The 17972-nt window shown below is 35.1% G+C and overlaps 1 protein-coding gene across 3 annotated transcripts in view; it reads right to left on the reverse strand.

The window, feature by feature from the left end:
• Positions 1–17972, reverse strand: part of NUP62CL (nucleoporin 62 C-terminal like) — an 80574-nt gene that overhangs the window by 21143 nt on the left and 41459 nt on the right. For 2 of the 3 annotated variants that reach the window (XM_063084167.1, XM_063084168.1), the window contains exons 3-8: positions 12876–13032; positions 5134–5284; positions 4658–4707; positions 4372–4512; positions 2521–2632; positions 1782–1830 (exon numbers count right to left, since the gene is read on the reverse strand). In XM_063084167.1, the coding sequence (XP_062940237.1) occupies positions 1782–1830; positions 2521–2632; positions 4372–4512; positions 4658–4707; positions 5134–5284; positions 12876–13032 (660 nt within the window). The remainder of the gene's footprint in view (positions 1–1781; positions 1831–2520; positions 2633–4371; positions 4513–4657; positions 4708–5133; positions 5285–12875; positions 13033–17972) is intronic. The other variant, XM_063084166.1, reaches the window with a different exon arrangement.

Raw genomic sequence — 17972 nt, forward strand, 5'->3', positions numbered from 1 at the left:
AAAAATAAAAGTAGCATCATTTATCAAGCAAATCAGCAATTTTTTAAAAATGGTAATACTCAGTTGTCAAGCATGTTAAAAAAATAAATACATTCATATACAGCCAATAATAATATAAATTGACTCAACCTTTCAAAATGTAAATTTTTACAATATATGACAAAAGTTTTCAAATATTTATACCTTTGACTCAGTATATTCTACTTCCAGGAGCCTATCCAGAGGAAATAATCAAATCTAAACACAACTGGTCATTATAGGGCTATTTTATGTTGGCCAAAAATTAGAAACAATATCTCTACCAACTAAAAAAAGATTAAATATATTATTGTAAAGTCACCTCTGATGAAATATCATGGTGCCATTAAAATTCATGTTTTCAAAGAATGTTTAAATTTGAGGGAAGGTAACCCCAAGGTAAGGGTTTTGATCCCTATACTGGCCAGCTGCCAAAAAATTTTTAAAAAGACAGTTTTGGGGTAAAAGACCATGAAAGAATATTAAATGAAGATAGAATACAAAATTCGATATACACGTTTCCAGGGCTGTTTAAAACAAATGAAGTATTTTTAACAGCATAGAAAAAAGACTAGAAAAACATATGCCAATATAGTAGCAGATTAGTAGGTGATTTAATTTTGTATGTGGATTTTGTAAGAAAATGTGACTGAATAACACAGAGCATAACATGGACTTGCTTAATAGAAATTTTAGATATTAGATGGTGTCTCCTATTGCCCCCCCAAAAGGGGGAATAAAAACAGATAAATCCCATTACAGTGAATATTGGAATAGTGCTATTTTTCTATCCTGGTATGTGGACCATAGTAATAAAGCTTTGTTGGTCTGGTTACAATAAATTATCTATAGGAATATTATTGTTCAGCAAATGTGTTTTTCTGCTTTCTGTCCAATTATTTACGCTCTCTGAAAAAAAGAGATGAGTTGTTGCTGATCTCTTGCATCTTTTATCCTGCTATCATGCAGCAATTACCCTTTACTCTTATTAAACATCTCAATCACCCATGCCAGGAAAAACAAAAATGAAAAGACTCAAACTACTTACTACACACTACTAAAATAAAATAAAACAATCCAGGGCTAAACAGAGAAAAAGGATAAAGATAGGATTACAGTCTCTTTTTACTTACTCTGTTGAGAATGTTCCTCTTATATTAATTCAACACAGAGGGACTAGACATCAGTCCTGTGTCATGTCTAAATCTGCATATACTTATCTATCCATGCATCAAAACTCTATTACAACAAAACAATTTTGAATTTCAGAATTACAATGGTGACCTAATATTTCATGACAAGAAAATCTGTATTTTGCCATCTCTTGATCATCTGTGTGAGATAGTAGCATGGATAATCCAAGACTTATTTATATTTGTCTTTGTTCAACTTTTGATTCACCTGAAGTAAAGAATGGCACAATTTTTATATAGCTGGAAGGGACTTAAAGATCATTTAGTCTATCCTTGACATTTTGCAAAAAAAAAGGGCCAAGAGCCAGAGAGATTAATTAACTTAAACAAAATTCTAGTGCTTTCTCAACTATAAAATGCTGTCTCTTTATAATCAAAAAAAGCTGGTAGTATGTATGTAGATAAAGAATTGCCTATATGTAATTGGACAAAGAGCTTACTAAAGAATAATCACCACTTATATACTATATATCATTTATCCTCACCTGCCCAGATACAGGGCCCACTCCTAATTATAATTAACTGATAGAAAGCACAATGGGAGCTCCCATAATGGAAGATTTCTCTTACCATTACTGCCATGGAGCGAGAGTGGGGAAAGGAGTTCTCCATTTAACTGCTAAGACAATAGGGAAAGGTAGAGAAAATAAGCTCTTTCATTAAAGTACAGGGGGAAAAAACACAATTCTTTCTTACCACCAAATTAATCATGGCATCTCAAGTCTAATTGAAGCCTCTGATGCATTTCCCCATGATATAATGCATTTACGTAATGAACTAAGTAGTGTTCTATGGTGCAAGTAGAAACCTAATAACCACATTTTTTAAAGTTTGTATGGAAAAATATGTTAAGTCTAAAATAGTTAACTCACCAAACTTTTAAGATATAACCTAATGATAAATTAAGAATTCCCTGAATATTTCTAACAGACATAAACATATCTATTTGCATTTATATGAATATGTAAGTAAATATGTTAAAGGAAGAATAAACTAGCTAATGAGTAAGTGAACAGAAAAATAAGTACAGGTACATATTTAGTTACGTAAAGAACAAAGGAAAATACCCTGGAAATTTCAGGAGGAAAGAATCATTTTTTTCACCCTCCTTGAAATAACCACAAAAAATTTTTAACTTTTTCTGCCTCTAAATATTTCCTGCCCCACTAACCACACCCAAGAGCTTCATATCTCTAGAGGCAGATAAGGAGCACTATAGAGGACAAGAGAAGGTGAGTAGCTAAAGGAAACAGAATGGTTACTTCACACTAAATCTTGGTTGTGTAAATGCATAAAACAGTAAACACACCGGGTCAGTAGGTTCAGCAGGACTTCCCAATGAATTCAGGTGACCAATAATGTCCTTGAGATCTTGGGACATTTGTTTCAGTTGAGCTTCTATACTTTCTGCTAATCTGTAACTGAAAAGGCAGGTAAAATAAAAGGATTACCAAGAAATGTTTTCTCCACTATCTGTTGATATTAATATACAAAGGTGATACTGCCAAGTGGATTTGCCCCAATCTCCTTACTTTCTCAGTTGGTCTCAGTTGTGACCAATGGCACATTCTCATGAATGCAGCACTCATGACCTTATTACTATATTCTAAAAAGACTACAAAGGTGAAAGCTTTACCCACCTTACTATTTTTATAGTTATCTATTTACCCTCTGGCTAATTGTCTGGGGATTTCTAAAGCAAAGGAACTCTCTTTACATATCAAAATACATCCATAAGAAAGATATACAAGTGAAGTTATTTAGTGTTTAGCAATGTTCAATAAATGCTGAGATGTCTTCAATGATCTTGAAAACATAAGTTGTCAAACTAAAACTTTATATAAATATACTTCACCAGGCAACAAAAGATGTTTTGAGAAATGAGCTTCACAATAATCAAAGATAGATAAATGTGGTAAGTTCACAACAAGCTGATTAGTAGCCTAAATTCTCGATTCCTACCCAAACTATTTACACACTCACACACACTTAACCTAGTCAGTAAATATGTTTATGAGACTTAAAGTGGACAGAGGATTTTTCAATCTTAATGTATCTAAAAACTAAAAGATTTATTTAGATTTGTTGGTAATTATCTACTGCCTTTCTATGCCAAAGTACTTATAGGTAAATGGTTGCCTAGATTGCTAAAGATTCTGGTGAAGATTTTATCACAATATAAATCTGACTGTAAATGAGTAACTAGAAACAAATTAATGTTTCAAGAATTTCTTCAAACTACAGTTAGGATCTTATGGCTAAAAACGTAACTCTGTACGTTTCAAAAAAAAAATGATAGGATACATAGAAAGCAACACAAAGGAACGAAAAATTCAAAAAGGCTAAAATACAGAAGTAGAAACAAAACTAGGGTCAATACAGATTAGCTTTACTTACCGTATTTAATGTTTCTACAAAAAAAGTTAACTTGCCAGACTTTTATAAATAAATTCAGTCTTATCTCTCTAATAAGCCAATGGTAAAATGAGTCCAATTTAGTCCCAATCTAGATTATGTAGCACATTCACATAAATTCTCCTAATACTTTATAAATTGGCCTGATTACCAAAATCTCAGTTCCAGAGAGATAAAGTGACTGTGGGAACACTGGAAATCTTTCAGCAGATTGTAACGACTAAATAGCACACAAATAAAATACACCTAGCCTAAGACATTTAGAAAATCATCCTGTTTTTGAAAGCTAGGCAGTTTGCCCCCCGATTAACAAACTGCCTTTAAAATAGCAAGTGATTTATCACTAAAGCAATTACATGATATTATGTTTGGAAGAATTGATATAAATAGAAACCATAAATAGCCCGTAATACTATGACATCACACACATAAAATTTGTATTTCTAATTTAAGAATAAACTTGATAAATATAAAAACTTTATATTGGATATACATGAGCATGAGATTAATAACAGTGTACAAAATGCTGTAAAACAAAATTTCTAGAATGATTTCTTAATTTTCAAACATCCAGAAAAGATAAACAGAAAAGAGTCAAACAAGTTGATAAATGTCAACTATAAGAACTTGTCCATTTCAATCAGTTTTTATTCCCTGACTTCTGATTCAACTTTCCCTCTTTTTTGGAGTGCTCTCATAGTAGGTAAGTCTTGCCCCATTCCTTGATCCTTATCCCATTACTTACATCCTCTCACGCTCCTCATCTGCATACTGCAGATAAAAGGGCCTGGGCCTGCTCTGGTCCTTCAGAAACTCCTCCAAAGATATCAAAAGATTTTCTAGCTCCTTCTGCTCTGACAGGATAAAATCCAGTTCTTCTTCCAACCTGAATAAAACAAGTTGACAAAAGGGCTGATAAAAGAAATTTAGAGTGACAAAATAAACATCAATAAACTACATCAAGGAAAAAAAAAAAACTGAACAAGAAGTTAGGTCTTTAATCTTTCAAACTAGGAAATCTAAGGTTCTACCTTTTCTGATCCAGTTTCACTTTTTCCAGTTCTCCATATAAAGTAGTAATCTATGAAAAGAAATAAGAATTTTTAAAGCTGAGCTATTTTCAAAACGAGAAAATAAATGCTATTTTCTCTTCTCCCTTGTCACAGTTATGAGATTTTAAGTAAGGCTAAATTATCTAGAGGTTACTTCGTGACTATCTTAGTTATAAAAACTAATCACCATTCTAAAAAAAAGAGAGAGAAATAAGAATACAATGATGTAAATATTTGAACTTATTTAATAATTTTAGAGCAATATCAATTTTCTCAAATACATTTCAAATATGAAAGATTTCCTAATTCAGGGCACTTATTACCTAAGGTAAATATTTTGAAGCTGCTCACCAATACTAGGGTAGAAAATTAACCACAAAAAACAGTTCTATTTGCTTGTGTTCATCTGAAAATACTTACACAATACAGGTAGACTAATGAGACTATCTCCTTACCTTCTCACCACTATCAATCAATGCACGTTCCCAAGCATCGACATGGGTGGCATGGTGAAGAATGTGTTTCTCATAATCCTCTAGCTCAAGTCTCCAATTGTTCAACAGATTCTCCAGCTGACCATATGCCATCACGGGAGTTACTATTGCACTAAAAAATAAAAGGATGCGATATAATCATATGATCATATTTTTAAAAGTATATTCAGATTTTAAAAACTAATACGGGAGGACTCTGAGAAGAAAATAGCATGTGAGGAGTTTCTCAGACCTGCTCCCCAACAAAACAACCATAGCTGGTAAAGATAACTAAAAAGCAACCATTTAAAGTCTCTGTAAATTATCCTAAGGGAATATAGCAAATAAAAATTTATTAAGAAATCTACCAAATCACAGTAAAAACAACTAAAGTCTGTCCCACAATCCGCTCACTCTTCCTCCATCCCAGGTCAGCATGATGGAAACTCTTTTCTAGGTGGGTGTGGCCAAGAAGATAGAACTCTTTTTCCCCACAGCTCTTAGCCAAAGTGGTCCTTTACCCTGTCTGAGTAGTATCCACCAGAGAATGGGCATCCCCAACTGGGCAAAACCATGTGGAACTCCAATTCCCCTAACAGATTGTATCAAAAAGGCTGAGCAGCTAGCCAACCTTTGATCCTCTGACCAGAGGAGTCAGACAATGCTCTGATTCTTCTGCTGGGGCAGTGTCAGCAGGGCTTGGTAGGAAGGTAATTGTCACTTCCCTGCCTGACAGAAGCAGGCGATGTTCCAATTTCCCACCAGGGTACTATTGGTGGGATCCAATGACAAGCCAAACCTAAATCCCTACCCAGCAGCAACAATACTTAATGAGGCAGAATGAGACAGGGTTAATCAAAATTAGGTTTCACCCCTTGCCTCTGGTGTCAGTGGGATCAAGTGGGAGCTGAACTTCTATACCTGCTGGTATCATTAAGACTGAACAATGTAATCCAAGTTTGGGGCTAGTAAGGACTCCACTTCCTACCACCTATGGGGTCAGCAAGGCTCAGTGGGAAGCTTGACCTCCACATCCAATGGCAAAACCGAGACTGAATGAGGCAGGGCCAAGCAGGGCTAGTCAGCCCTCTGTCCCCCTTCTCTCATGAGCCTTGTGTCAGCAGGGCTCAGCAGAGAGCTAAGCCTCCATACCAACCCGGCATCAACGAGGCTGAACAAAGTGGTATGCGACAGGGTAATTGACATCCTGCTTCTTCTCTCTCCTTGTGTCAGTAGGGCACAAAAAGAAGCTGAATTCTGTCTCCACCTGCAGCAACTAAGCAGTATGACTCAATCCTCCACTTCCCCTTGATCTGGGGGCTCCAGGGCCCAGCTGTAAGCTGAGCTTACATCCTCAGAGGCAATGAAGTACTTCAATGCAGTGCCCCATTTTCATGGGAAATGAGTCCGCAAGGCTAAAGGGAGCTGAACTTCCACACCACCCATTTGCATTTAGGCAGTATGAATCAGTGCTCCACTTTTGCTGGGGTGGTGTGAACAAGGTTCAGTGGGAAGTGGAACATAAAAACACCCATCCCTTGCCCTACACCTCAACAAAGGGACTGTCTGATGGATAAAAGATGTAAATAGGACCTAAACTTTTCTAACATAGTAGACAAAATGCCTAGGATACAATAAAAATTACCCATCATATCAAGAACAAGAAAAATTACAACTTGAAAGAGAAAGGACAATCAGCTGATGCCAAGAGGTATCAAATGTTGGAATTACCTGAAAAGAATTTTAAAGCAACCATCAAAAAAATGGAAAACGTCAGCACAGAAAAAGTTTTGAAAAACAATCAAATGGAAAATATAGAACTGAAAAATAAAATAACTGAAATAACAAACTCATTTGAAGGGTTTGATAGTAGAGTGGAATTGACAGAGGATAGAATCAGTGAACTTGAGAAAAGATCAATAGAATTTACAGAACAACAAAGAGAAAATAGGCAGAAACAAAGAAAAAAAAAAGTCTCAAGGCCTAGGAGGACAATAATAAAAAAGGTAACATTCATAAAATAAGAGTTTCAGAAAGAGAGGAAAGAGAACAGAACGGAAAAAGTATTTGAAAAAGTAAGAATTGAAAACTTCCCAAATCTGGCAAAAGTATAAACCCAGAGATCCAAGAAGCTGAACAAACCCAAAACAGAATAATGCAAAAAAATTTATGCTAAGACACATAATAATTAAACTTCTCAAAACTAAAGACAACGAAAAAATCTTGAAAGCAATCAAAGAGAAAAAATGCATTACTTAAAAAGGGAACACCAATTTGAATGACAGCAGACTTCATTTTTCAAGCACCGAAAGAAAAATAGTGCCAGCAATGACTTCTATATCTAGTGGAAATGTCCTTCAGAAAAGGGGAAATAAAGACATTCTCACACAAAGTGAAATTAAGGTAATTTGCTGCTAGCAAACCTACCCTTGAAGATTAGCTAAACAAAGGAAATGAAAACAGAAGGCTTGTAACATCGTATAAAGGAAATAAGAACACCAAAATGGGTTAAAAAAAAGGTAAATAAACTATTCTACTTTGTCTCGACTTTCTTATATCTCATTTGATGGTTGAAGTAAAAACTATAACCCCATGTACTTTAATGTACATAGAGGAAACACTTGAGACAATTAAAAGGTAAGGAGGGTAAAGGGAACTAATTGGAAGTAAGGTTTCTACAATTCACCCAAAGTGGTAAAATGTCAATACAACTAGATTGTTGCAAGTTATACATGTGTATTGTAATACCTAGAGCACCCAGTAAGAAAACTACACAAAGCAGAAGCAACAGAGCATGCCCAGGGTCCTGAGGCAGGAGCGGAGGGCCACCCTCCCCACCCCTGCCACACATGAACAGGCAAGGAGCACATCAAAAACACCACTTCCACGTGAGTGGTCCATCACAGCCACTGCCATGGCCACAGATGCTGCAAAAGCAGCTCAACGCCACAGCAGTAGCCACAGCCACCATGCAGGTGGTTGACACTCAGTTACATTGACACAAGAAGAGTCACCAGTGGAGACCAGAAAAAAAAGAGGATGTCTATTTTTATCTCAAAGTACTCTCTAATTTCCTTGTGATTTTTCTTTTTTACACATAGTTTACTTAGGAGAATGTTGTTTAATTTCCATATATTTATGAATTTTCTAAATTTCCTTCTGTTATTGTGATCAGAGAACATATTTTCTATGATCTTAGTCTTTTAAAATGTTTTAAGACTTTTTTTTATGGCCAAAAATTAAAAAAAAATAAGAAAATAATACAAAGCAGTATATTTAAAAACACTATAAATAGAATAAGATGGCACCGAGCTGGGGACCAGACCCTACTCCCACAACCAGGCATACCGCCAGCACCACAGGGCCCGCCCATGGTCCTGAGGCATGGAGCCAAGGGATCAGACCCTCCGCCCACAACCAGGCACACCACCAGTGCCATGGGGCCCGCCTGGGTCTGGTCCCCTGCCTGGCATGAGGCCAGGGACCAGACCCCCTCCCACAAACAGGCACACTACCATCGCCCCCACCAACTAGGTAAGGAGCATGCCAAAAAAATCACCTCTATGTGGGTGGCCCACCACAGCCAGCACAATAACCACAGCTGCCGCAAAAGTAGCTAGATGCCACAACCACCGTGCAGATGGTCTGCCAGCCACTGGAGTGCATTGACACAAGAAGAGTCACCAGCAGAGACCAAAGAAAAGAAGAAGATGTCTCTCTCCACAAAGCTCATTCCAGAGTGACAGAAGCATCTGCTCTACAATAATATTGGGGGACCTGAACACACCTCTAAGCACTGGACAGATCATCTAGGCAACAAATCAACAGAGTAACCATTACTCTCTCAGAAGGACAGACGAAATCTAGGGTAAATAGAGGGTGGAAGGAGGAGGGAGGGAGAGATGGGGAGAGATTGGACAAGGGGCATAAAGAATAAGTATGATTCATAAAAATAAGTATGCTAATAATATTGATTTGTTCAACATATGTCAATGTTGAACCCCCAAAATATGCATAATCAGTTATGATTCAATAAAAAATAAATAAATAAATAAATAAATAAATAAATAAATAAATAGAACAAGATGGAACACTAAAAAAATATTCAAGCAACCCACAGGAAGGTAAAAAAAAAAAAAAGAAAGAAAAGAAACAGAAGAACAAAAATCAGAGGTAACAAACAAATAATAAAATAGCAGACTTAAGCCCTAAGATGTCAATAATTACCTTAAATGCAAATGCTAAATATTCCAATTAAAAGACAGAGATTTAAAGAGTAGATGAAAAACAATCCAACAATATGTTGCCTACAAGAAACTCACTTCAAATATAAGGACATAGATAGGCTGAAAATAAAAGGATGGATAAAGATGCACCATGCAAGATTATTTTCTTAAAAAGATTGCTGTTTAATATCAGATAAAGTAGACTATAGAACAAAGAAAATTTCCAGGGTCAAAGACAGACATTACATAATGATAAAGGAATCAAGGCACAAGGAAGGCTGACAATCCTAACTGTGTAAACAACCAAACAACAGAGCCTAAAACTACATGAAGCAAAAACTGATAGAGCTAAGGGGAGAAAGAAGCAAATCCACAATTATATTTAGGGACTTCAAAAAGCCACTCTCCATAACTGACTGAACTACGAGAAAGAAAAGCAGCAAGGGTACGGAATCTGAAAATACAATGAAGCAACAGCATCTAACTGACATATATAGAACACTCCACCCAACAGCAGAAAACACAATTTTCAAGTGTCCATGAAACATTCATCATGACAGACAATATCCTCACCCATAAAACAAATCTGAACAAATATAAAAGAACTGAAATCAAACTGAACATGTTCTCTGACCATAATGGAATCAAAAGAGAAACCAATACAGAAAGAAAACAAGAAAATCTCCAAACACTTGGAAATTAAAGAACGCACTTCTAAGTAATCCATGTGGTAAAGAGAAATTTGTAAAGGAAATTCTAAAAGTATATAGAGCTGAATGAAATCACAACATACCAAAATATGTGGGACACAGCTAAAGCAGTGCTGAGAGGGATATTGGTAGCACTGAATGCTTAATATTAGAAAAGAGGAAAGAATTCAAAACAATAGTCTAAGTTCATACCTCAATAAACATAATAGCAAAATGTACCCAAAGCAACCAAAAAGAAGGAAACAATAAAATGGAAATCAGTGAAATTGAAAACAAGAAAATAGAGAACAATCAATGAGATGAAAGCTGGTTTTTTGCAAAAAGATCGAAAAAATTGATAAAAGAAAGACACAAACTACCAATATCAGAAATGAAACAAGAATATCTCTACAGCTATTCAAAGGACAATAAGGGAATACTCCAAACAACTTTATGCTCATAAATTCCACAACTTAGAAGAAACAGACCAATTCCTTGGAAACTACACACCACTAAATCTTACCAAAGATGAACTAGATAAACTGAATAGTCCTAAAACCATTAAAGAAATTGATCTGTAATTTAAAAGCTCCTATAAAAGAAATATCCAGGCCCAGAAAGTTTCACTGGAGAATTCTACCAACATTTAATGAATTAACACCAATTTTACACAATTTCTTCTGGAAAACAGAAGAGAATAATTCCCAGATCATTTTATAAGGTGAGTACTATCCTGATATCAAAGCCACAGACAGGAAAAAACAAAAAACAAAACAAAACAAAAAACTACAGAAAAAAAAAAGAAAGCAACAGGAAAAAAAAACCTACAGAAAAAAAGAAAACTTTCATAAATTCAGATACAAAAGTCCTCAAACAAAATACTAGCAAACCAAATGTAAAAATGTATAAAAAACTCATACGCCATGACCAAGTGGGATTTATTACACATATGCAAGGCTGGTTGAACATCTGAAAATCAATCAACACAATCCACCATACCATCAAGATAAAGAAAAAAATCTTAAAAGAGCATACCAATTGAGGCCAAAAAAATCCAAGAAATACATCCAACTGATTTTTGACAAAAATGTAAAAACAATTCAGTGTAGAAAGACAGCCTTTCAACAAATGACATTGGAAAAATTAGATAATATCCATAGACAAAAGAAATTAATCTCGACCTAAACCTCATACTTAATGTAAAAATTAACTCAAAATGGATCATGAGCTTACATGTAATATGTAAAACTAGAAAACTTTTAGAAAAAAAAAAAAACAGGAGAAAAAACTTTGGGATCTAGGGCTAGGCACAGAGTTCTTATAATTGATACTAAAAGTATAATCCATTAAAGGAAAAATTGATAAATTATACCTCACCAATTAAAAGTTTTTGTTCAGCAAAAAGACCTTGCTAAGAGGATGAAAAGACAAGTTTCAGAGTTAGAGAATATATTCATAAATCACACATCTGACAAAGAACTGACATCTAGAATATATAACAAATCCTCAAAACTGAACATTAAAAAAAACAAATAATTCAAGTAGAAAATGGACAAAAGATATGAATAGACACTTCACCAGAGGATATATTGATGGCAAATAAACATGCAAAAAGATGTTCAACAAATTAGTTATCAGAGAAATGGAAATTAAAACAATAATGGGATATCTAAACAAAAAATAATGAGACCACCAGCCACTCTGGAATAGAGCTTGGCAGTTTCTTAAAAAATAAACATGCAACTATTAAACCACCACACAACTGCACTCCTGGGCATTTATCCCAGAGAAATGAGATTTATGCTTATAAAAAACCTGTACATACATGTTCATACCAGCTTTATTCATAATAACCAAAAAGCTGGAAACAACCTAGATGTACATCAACAGGTGAATGGTTAAATAAACTATGGTATATCCACAATACCATGAATACTACTCAGAAATAAGTGAATCTCAAGGAACAATGCTGAATGGAAAAAGCCAGTCCCCAAAGGTCAAATACATATTATCCCATCTGTATAAGATTCTTGAAAACTCAAGATTACAGAAATGGAGAAAGGATAAATTGTTGCCCAGGGTCAAGGAAAGGAGGGGAAGGTAGTGGGTGTGGCTATAAAAGTGCGATAGGAGGAATCATTGTGGTGATGAAACTATTCTGCATCTTGACTGTATCAATGTCGATATCCTGGTTGTGATACTGTACTACAGTATTGCAAGATGTTATCATTGGAGGAAATGATATAAAAGACACAGGATGTCTTGTATTATTTTTTACAAATACATGCAGATCTATAATTATCTCATAATTAAAAATATAATTTAAAAAATGAACAAGTATTAGTGAGGAACATAGTATAGTATGTAAGAATACAGGTTCTAGAGCTCAGCTGCCTGGATTTTGATCCTGGCTCAACCATTACTAAGTGTGTAATCATGAGCAGATTCTAAAATCTCTATGTGTTCCAGTATCCTCATCTATAAAAACAGTGCTTACTTCATAGGGTTATTGTGAGAATTAAACATGATGTTTGTAAAGCATTGTCATCTTGCTAAACATAGTAATTGCACAATAAATGGTACCTATTATAACTAATAGTAATGATGGTATTATAATGGTATTCAGAAGGCAAAGGTATACTGTTGGTTGTTCACTTTCCTAATGTACAGAAATCTTTCTCTAACCGTTCCCTCAACGCAATCATTTATCTAACTTTCAAGTACTATTCTAAAGCTATACCACCAAGTTATGCCTTGTAGACAATAAATAAAACAAAACTCATGCAAATTTTCAAACAAATATGCTTACTTAACAGTCGAAGTAAAAGGTACAGAAGTGACACCAACTGCAACGGTGGTATTAATCCCAGTTGATGTCCCCGGTTTTAGATTCTGGGTAAAGTCACTGGTGACTGTGGTAGTGGTAGTGGTGGTGATAGTGCTGGTGGTACTCGTTGAAACTGTAGCTGGAAAATAAAATGCATATTTTTAGTAAGAATTGAGAAATTTGTTTCATTTAAGCCTTGATCATTCAGGTTAAAAACTATAGAGGCATTTTGTAAACTATGAATTTGAACTCAAAGTTGTAGATTTGCACTCAACACTGTTGTAATATGAAGTGATATACGGCAGGCGAGGTATCTGAATTAACCTTCCTGCTGAAAACTAAAAGTCTTGGATAAGTTTGTAGAAAATTAAAACTTATAACCTTATAATCAGCCCTATATTGATTAAAGAAATTAAGTCAATCCTCAAACTCCGGATTCAGATGACCTCACTGGTAAGTTCTACTAAATTTTGAAGAAAAGAATAATTACAATTTACATAAAATCTTTGCACATCTATGTTTGCATACTTACATAACTATATCAGGGTAATTAATTCCCAGAAATGAAACTGCTAGATCAAAGGGTTAGCATGCTCTAAATTTCATTTATTTATTTATTTATTTATTTTTGGCAGCTGGCTTTTACAGGGATGGAACTCTGAACCTTGGTGTTGTCAGCACTATGCTGTAACCAACGGAGCTAACCGACTGGCCCTTCTGAATTTGAATATATCTTGCTAAATTGCCCCACCAAAACAATTTTGCCAATTTACAATCCCACCAATAGGGGAGAGCGCCTGTTTCTCTACATCACAGCCAATACTAGGCATACATCTTTGCCAACCTAATAGGCAAAACTCACAAAGTTTTATCCACAGCCCAGATCTCTCTCTCACGTGTCTTTTTCTGTTGTACCCTTACTAGAATGCCTTGCCCTCTATAGATGAGATCCTGAGAACACTTCATGGCCTAGCTCAAATTCTTTGATCCCCAATGTTTACTGCTCACTTCTCTCCAATGCATAGTTTTCTTTTGGTTTTCTGAACTTTCTGTAGCACTGTTGGTTCTTATTACAATGAGCTCTTAAAGAACAAAACACAGAAAGTTGTGGCTGGTGGGAACTGGGATTGCTTTGTTTTCTTCCTTTTGGTTCTCTGCATTTTCAAATGTTCTCACAATTAATAAATGCTTCTATAACAAGAAATTTGTTATCAAAATATATTATAACACGTACACACAATTATTTGTTTTATGTTAGCCTTGCTTTCCCAGTTAGCAGTATATTCAGGTTAATGGCCGCACTAGATAAATATGGAAATCATGGTTCCTGACAAATACACTGACTATTCTAAGGGAAACTGGCCTATCCCATTCCTGCTGATGGAACAAGCTAGAACACCCATTCTTTATTCCTGGTAAATATGTCCTTTGCTCCTGGTTCACAGTTGATTGGGCCAGGGTGGGCATCTGAAGTATGAGAAGCCATCCCATGTGCTAATAAGGAGCCTAAGCAAGGGTCTGACACAAAAAGCTCTAGCCAAAGGGTCAGAATATCATTTTCAAAAATTTAGCAGTATGGAAAGAATCCAACCCTAGGTAGAAATACAGAAATATATCCAGAAATATGGAAAAAATCAGACTCTAGGCAGAAAATGGGTATTATTTCCAAAAGTGTAAAAAGAATCAGACTGTAGGCATAGGGAATTGAGGAAGGACATGAAGGAGAAATTAAAGAGCCACGAGCAAGTCAAAATTTAAAATAAGGTAAAACAGGAAGGGAGAGAAAAAGATGTAAGGAAACCAATGGGAAGTTTAAAAAAAGAAAAAAGTACACAAAGGGAGAATAAATGAATTATGTTTACGCAGTGTTTGATTTAGGAGGTCTCTAACACTGCCTTAAGAACAATTCTTAAGTTCCAACGTCCTTGAGGTAACATTGACACAGGAATATCTGTATTAGATTTCTACAAGATTCCACTTCCCTACAAGATTCCATTTCCCTTTTGGACACAAGGATCCTTAAGATAATTCCCCATTCTTTGTGTTAGCGCTTGTGAGGGTGAAATGTGCACCACACAGGAAGACTGTTGCCCACTCACAATGTATCCCTGGGGTCACTGTCAGTTAGAACATCAAAGAGATTACAGATTGGACCTGTGTGGAATTATTTACAGCCATATATATCATCATCTTCTTCATCTCAGAACAAAAATCTTGTCTGAAAGGAAACCCTTCCCCAGAAATGCAGAAAATTAATAATACTATCAATAGACCGTCTTTATTGATTAATTCACTCAAACACTGAGTAACCACTGCACCTAAGACAGAAAGAAAATTTTTCTTAAAAAAGAGTCCTTTTAAAGGAGTATATCTTCACCCAAAGGAGATTTTTTTTAACAAAGTAAGCTGTATTTCCTGACATGGACAGATGTCCAAAGATATATACTTAAAAGGAAACAGCAAATTATATGACTGTGTATACAGCTGGCCGTCCATATCCATGGGGTCCACATCAATGGATTCAACCAAGCTCAGATTGAAAATATTCAAAAAAAATTTACGTCTGTACTGAACATGTACAAACTTTTTTCATGTCATTATTCACTAAATAATACAGTACAACAACTATTTACATCATATTTACATTGTATTGTTACGGAATGGACTCCAACAGAGAAGCGGTCGGCACTCAGAGGGTTGGATAGTCAGGTATTTTATTATGCTGGCAGGCCTAGATGAGCTAGTGCTTCAAAATCTGAGCCTGGAGTTTAGGTCTTACAGGGCTTATATAGGCGGACTCTTCCGGGCTCTAAGTTTTGTTTTCTCAGCATTCATTTAGCCAGCACAGCAGTCATTGAAATAAGCAAGAATGTTTACAAAAGTGGGAGTAGAGCAGTTGATTATCAGTAAAGCTGTCACAATAAGCAGGTTCTGTTCTAAAGGTAAAACAAGCTACTGAAAGAATTAACTTCGTATTTTTCCAACAGTATTAGGTATTATATGTAATCTAGAGATGATGTAAAGCATATGGGAAGATGTGCGTAGGTTATATGCAAATACTACGATATCTTATATCAGGGACTTGAGCATTATTGGATTTTGGTATCTGTGGGAGGTCCTAGAACCAATCCTCCATGGATACTGAGGGATGACTAGATGTATATGTGTGCATGTGTGTACACATACATATATAAGCACAATATATCACATATACACACAAAGTATGATCTCACTTTTGTAAAATAAATAAATTTAATGTGTGTTTGCATATGTTTGGAAAAAAGGCTGGAATGATAAACTGTTCTCTCTCTAGATGTAGTGATACATGTTTATATATACACATATGTACAGTTTTTATAATTTAAAAAGCAACTACTATACCACCACTAAAGCAGCGGCTAAGTACACAGACAAAACTTCTACCCAAAGATGTTGTGTGATACCTTTGGGAAATTAATACCTGTTAGACTAAACATAAAGAAATCTTGAGACTTATTAAAAATGCCATGATTACATTAACCTTTTCAATACAATATTTATTTTTGTTCTTAACTTCTAGGCTATTTTTGAAGGCATACATTAGCTCTGGCATATCAAATAACAATAATATTTCAATTAATACCAAAACAAGCAATGGATTTGAGAGTGAAGGTTCTATCACAGTCTAATTTTGCAAGTTACAACTTTGATCTAAACCACTTAATACAGTCAATTCTACGTTATCTGTGTAGTAAAGGGAATCACAGTTCTATAAATAATACAAAATAACTCCATACCAAATTTGGATTTGCATCTAAATATATCTCATTCTGATGACCTTTAAAATCATTATATAAAACAGTGAAAACATCCTTTAAAAGATATTATTATCCAATTTTCCTACCCTGTGCCTAATCAACAACTGTATGTCTTACTCCATGCTGGGAATGGACATCATCATCTTCTCAGATTCTTAGAAATAATGAGATTGATAAAAAGCAAGCTTCTCTTAAAACTTGCTGATTATACCTAGAACTGAGAGTAATCCCAAATGGCTGTAAATGGGTAGATGCAGACACTTGAAAGCTGCTCTGAAAGGCTAGTTTGTGAAATGAAGTATCTGAGTAAGTGAATACACTTGGGAAGAAGGAAAGGTGAGTAGGGGAAAACAACCCTGGTTTGGGTGAGTAAGGTTGAGACATACCTGATAGGGAGGAGGGTAAGTATGTAAGGTAGTGGTGGATAGAATGGTGCTAAGGGATAGGCTAGTGGCAAGTGTACCTACCAGTTTGCAAAGATATTTGAGACAGAGAGATAAGGGGTGGGTTATGACAGAGTCATCAAAGAGCCCGCCCCTTCATATGTCAATGACTCAACTCATGACTGATAGAATCAGTTCTTTTTCTCAGTATTTTACAAGGAAAATTATGTGTTACATTTTTACAAATATGATAGCTTGTAAAGTTCTCATGACACACCCTTCACAACTCTCATAGGTTGGCCACTTAGCCTACTACACAGTATCAACTCAGTAAGTGTTGGCCGTGTAAAAGAAGACATAAAGAGATGGTATACATCTCTGTTTAGGAATAATTATTTTAAAGGGATTGACTTTTAGCTTACGTCAGGTTTGAAGAATGATTCATTTTAGCCCTTAAGTAAACTTTTTAAAGTAAAAATAAACAAGACTTCTCTAAAATAGAATCTGGCTTACATGGTAGGTTTAAGTAGCAAATGACCCCTCATCACTCAGCTCACAATAGCAATAGGCAATGGGTAACCAAGTTTTCCTTCAGCTACAATCTAGATAGCACCTAAATAGCAGAAACAAATTTAGGATAGGTCCAGGGAAACTCCTATAATTAACTTTAGGAGAAGGTCAGCTTTAATACAGGACAAAGCTTAAATTAACTCTTAGAAGTAAAAACCCTCTCTCAATCCCCATATATTAGGCCAATTAAACACTATAATCAAGAACAACAATTCTTAAGTTTAAATACTGACAAAAATTTGATAGCACTTTTGACTGTAGTCATCTCAAAAATGTAATATCTTTGATATCAACTTTCTCCTTCTTCTCTTTAGCACTCATCTATATTG

This window comes from Cynocephalus volans, chromosome X, assembly GCF_027409185.1.
Source record: "Cynocephalus volans isolate mCynVol1 chromosome X, mCynVol1.pri, whole genome shotgun sequence".
NCBI classification, from domain to species: domain Eukaryota; kingdom Metazoa; phylum Chordata; class Mammalia; order Dermoptera; family Cynocephalidae; genus Cynocephalus; species Cynocephalus volans.